Below are 5,000 nucleotides of genomic sequence, written 5' to 3'. Positions count from 1 at the left end.
GGACACACACCGCCGAGCGGGACGCGTTGGGGTGACACTCGCAAGCTGCACACAGGGGGGGACACACGCAGGTAGAGAGAAGTATTAGAGACACACACAGGGACACACATTTATGAGGGACACACACCGCCAAGCGGGACGCGTTGGGGTGACACTCGCAAGCTGCACACAGGGGGGGACACAGGTAGAGAGAAGTATTAGAGACACACACAGGGACACACACTTATGAGGGACACACACCGCCGAGCGGGACGCGTTGGGGTGACACTCGCAAGCTGCACACAGGGGGGGACACAGGTAGAGAGAAGCATTAGAGTTACTCTAAAGTTACTCTGGAGTTACTGTAGCCCAGTGGTTCCCAAACTTTTTTCCTTCCGCACCCCCTGGTGCATTTCAATGTGGTTTGCGCACCCCCTACGCGAATGTTGCACACGCGCACATTATGCAGTCATTTTGGGAATCCTCATTTCCAATAAACCTAATGCTTTTTCTGCCTTCGTTGCAATGGAACTAGTTGCATGACAACTCTAGGAGTTATAAATTACACTTCAGATGGACCCTTCCAGCATACAATTCATCAAACAATTTACTTAACTTACTTAATGCTGTGTAAAAAAAAACACACATCTCAGCCATTGCTCTATTCAGCTCGCGCACCCCCTTGGGGTAGGCTGCGCACCCCCAGGGGTGCACGCACCCCAGTTTGGGAAACCCTGCGTGTAGCCCCATAATGCATGCCGTACCTCCAGTGGCACGCTGTAACAGACATTGAAATGTAACTACCATAGCACTACAATACTATGACACAACACAGGCCCTTTAGTAATGCACCACGATTTGGTCATTGCCATACTGGTAACAACAAATGTATAAAACCGTGTCTTAAGGGGCTAACGTTACTCTACTCTACTCTGTTAGGACGTCACAGGGACACACAGGTTGGCACTCATGAGGGACACAGATGTCCGACTGGGACACAGCGGGGGTGGCACTTCACAAACTGCACAGGGACACACAGATAAAGAGAAGCATGAGACTCTCATGCTTCATGATGAGAGAGGCCCTCAGATCTCCGACTGAGACACATTGGCACTGCCCAATAGGAACAACCCAGTTTTGCTACTTGGGCTACTAGGATGGCCGTCTGCGGGTAAATATGGCACTTGGAAGAGTTTTTTGGATAATTTCTGGACATAGAAATCAATAGAATTGGGCGGGATTTGGTGCTTCCAGGCGGGTTTTAAGCATTTTTTTGGGCTGGAAATCATCAGTCTCATCTGGCAACCCTGCCTACACCCCAATCCACTAAGCTCCCCTTATCCCTCCCCTTTCCATGCTCCACTTATCCCTGTCAATGCGGCCCCTATACCCATTCCAGGGCATGGTGATACTCACGGGAGAAAAACGTTAAACTTAAGACTTTTTGCGCAAACCTCAGCTGACCTCATCCCCAGAATTGATATTGTACAAGCATTTTTTCCGCAAATCGTAGTAATAGGGGGGAGAAAAAAGTCTCCAACGGATAAGTCCCCATTTGCTTCCTGTCATCATAGCACACTGCCCTATCAATTAAAGGCATTAAGTCTCCTAAAATGTTTTTTTTGTAAGACAGGAAAAATACAGTGTACAGAATGTTGAAAATGTAAAAAAAAGAATGCAAACTATAACCTCTCTGAGTAGGTGAAACCTCACTACTCATTTGCATAAAAGCCCATAATTAGATAATCACATGCATATTAACGATTATGTGCCGTTTGGAGACATTATGTGAGACTCTGAAGTACAAGCGATTGGCTGGAAATGGAGAATGACAGGGACAGAGAGAGAAAATGATGAAGAAAAGAAAAGAAAAGAAAACAGTTCTACTGTAAAATAGTAGAAAATGTTTAATTAAGTAAATAACGCTTGTGCAAACGTGCATGCACACACACACACACATGCACACGCACATGCACACACACACGCACACGCACACGCACACACACACACACACACACACACACACACACACACACACACACACACACACACACACACACAGTCGCACACACACACACACACACACACACACACACACACACACACACACACACACACACACACACACACACACACACACACACACACACAGTCGCACACAGCCGGACACAGGCAGCCTCGCACTCACACCCGCCCCCGTACTCTACTCTACTCACACGCGCAGTTCTTGAGCGTGATGGCGTCGCCATAGAAGCCGTCAGAGCAGGTGTGGCAGGTGTCGCCGGCGTACCCCTCCAGGCACTTCAGGCACGCGCCGCTCACCGGGTCGCAGCTGCGCGGCGCCAACGTGTCCAGGTTATCGTTGCACTCGCACGGCCGGCACGACCCCCCCGCCACGCCCGGGCGCCCGAAGTAGCCATTGGAACAGCTGTTAGAGGGGGGGGGGGGGCAGTGACACACATTACATTACATTACATTACATTACATTGCATTTGGCAGACGCTTTATAACCAAAGCGACCTTCAGAAGAGGACATAATCAAGCCAACATCACAAGCAAATACAAAGTGCACAGGGAATATACAGAACAACAAGTGCAGTTGCAAAGAGGGATTCAAAGAGGGACACACAGACAGCTCACAGACAGCAGGGAGGGGGTTATTGATGTTACGGAGTGGTGAATGAGAGGTAAAAATTTAGGTAACATCAGTTATCAGCAATGTACATTCCTATTCCCATGAACACAGTTGTGTCATTCTGTTTATTTATTATAAATATATGGTACAGCATGGTAACACCAACGTTGTGCCCGCGGGCGCCAGGTAGCCCTCCAGGAGCTTCTGAGGTGCCCACCAAGGATGTTAGTAAACAGTGACGACTACCAGATTTTAGTCACAGTTAATGCTTATCTTGATTTAAATATGAGATTATTTATTCTTTATAACCTATAAGTAAATTATCATTCAATAATAGTGTGAATTGAGAATGATGCCAAGACATCAGTAGGGGATTTTGAACAAAAGCAGCCCTCGGGTAGCCCTCGGTAGCCCTCGGACCAAGAAAGGCTGGAGACCCCAGTGGTACAGCATGGTGACACGTCGTGAATGCATGGGCAGCCGTGGCCTAAATGGTTAGCAAGATGGTCTTCACTTAAGGTCAGACGGTTGCCCCACCCTTTCCTCTCCCTACACCTCCAAGTGCCCTTGAACAAGGTACCTTACCACACATTGCTCCAGGGACTGTGACCAATACCTTTGTAAATAACTGTAAGCCACTTTGGATAAAAGCGTCAGCTAAGTGTAATATGTAATGTATTCATGACTGTAGTTGTGTAGTTGGGTCTGCATTATTTGTGCATCCTAACAAACTGCATGAAGTGTGTCTCATGCTGCGATACTGCTACGCTGTTTATACATTCAGGGGGCAGCCGTGGCCTAGTGGTTAGAGAGTTGGTCTTTCAATCTAGGGGTTGCAGGTTCGAATACCCCCTGACCTCTCCCTACATCTCCATCCATGGCTGAAGTGCCCTTGAGCAAGGCACCTAACCACACATTGCTCCAGGGACTGTAACCAATACCCTGAAAAATAATAACTGTAAGTCGCTTTGAATGAAAAAAGCGTCAGCTAAATGCAATGTAATGTAATACATTCGCCAGTTTGCTCATGTGCAGCATGGAAGCCTCATCCAAATCATGCAGCAATAAGTGTCCCCCGGGATGCATAGTGGCATTCTTTATGACAAAAAGCAGAAGATCGCCTGAGTTTCAAGCGCTTAATTGCATTAATATGCATAACAATTCATTTCAGCTTGAAGCCAACAGGCAAATGAAAAACCCTTTTTTGGTCTTAGAATTCCACTCAGCGACATTGAAATCCTTGTGGTAATATCAACATTCGGTAACACTTTACTTGATGCCAGTGTCATAAGCATGTCATTACAGTGTCATAATAGTGTCATGGCACAGTCATGCATGCGTCATAAACTCTGTGACAAACTCTTTGACTACCTGGGTCAAAGACTTAGCTGTTCCTAGTTACATTCTAAGGTTTTTACAAAGTTTATGTGTGTGCAATGTGGTGTGATTCAGTCTATGATATTACATGTTGATCCACCCAAAAAATATAGTTTTACTGTAAACAACCATATTGCTGTTAACAAGCAGTGTTAATCGGCTATAGATTCCTGTCAAGTACATTTTAAATTCATGTAAACAACATATGGTTTAGTTTGCACTTAGCTCCTTTTGTTACCAACAACTCCTAGCCCATCTCATACGCCTCTACGCGCGTGAAACACACACACACACACACACACACACACACACACACACACACACACACACACACACACACACACACACACACACACACACACACACACACACACGCGCGCGCGCGCGCGCACGCACACACATATTCACACACACACATACATACACACACACACACACACACTCTGAATGCCCTGAACGCTAAAAATGCAAACCAGCCATGTGCTAGAGTGTTTGTACAACAGTGATGCCGGCGGGTAACCAATCGCTTGTTTTATACATGAACACTTCCTTTATGCGTTTAGCAGCAGAGCGGGGTGGGAATCGGAAATGAGGGCGAGATACATAGTACAGAGAGACGGAGAGAGAGAGAGAGAGAGAGAGAGAGAGAGAGAGAGAGAGAGAGAGGGAGGAAGAGAGAGATACATAGTACAGAGAGAGAGAGAGAGAGACGGAGAGAGAGAGAGAGATGGAGAGAGAGAGAGAGAGGAAGAGAGAGAGTGAGAAAGAGAGAGAGAGACAGAGGAAGAGAGAGAGTGAGAAAGAGAGAGAGAGCTAGAGTGAGTGAGATAGTGAGAGAGAGAGAGAGCAGACACACACACACAAACACGCACACACACACACACACACACACACACACACACACACACACACACACACACACACACACACACACACACACACACACAGATAATGTTGAAACTGAAAGCGTGAGAGAGCGAGCGAAAGAATGTAAAATAAAGGCCCTGAT

General features: G+C 46.8%; 1 protein-coding gene across 1 annotated transcript in view; it reads right to left on the bottom strand.

The window, feature by feature from the left end:
* Nucleotides 1–5,000, bottom strand: part of lama2 (laminin, alpha 2) — a 441,866-nt gene that overhangs the window by 166,530 nt on the left and 270,336 nt on the right. The window contains exon 19 of the mRNA XM_063223771.1: nucleotides 2,196–2,407. Within this exon, the coding sequence (XP_063079841.1) occupies nucleotides 2,196–2,407 (212 nt within the window). The remainder of the gene's footprint in view (nucleotides 1–2,195; nucleotides 2,408–5,000) is intronic.

The sequence above is a fragment of the Engraulis encrasicolus genome, chromosome 18 (assembly GCF_034702125.1).
Source record: "Engraulis encrasicolus isolate BLACKSEA-1 chromosome 18, IST_EnEncr_1.0, whole genome shotgun sequence".
NCBI classification, from domain to species: Eukaryota; Metazoa; Chordata; class Actinopteri; order Clupeiformes; family Engraulidae; genus Engraulis; species Engraulis encrasicolus.
Note: the sequence above shows the minus strand (reverse complement) of the source record. Positions and strands in the feature narration are given on the sequence as shown.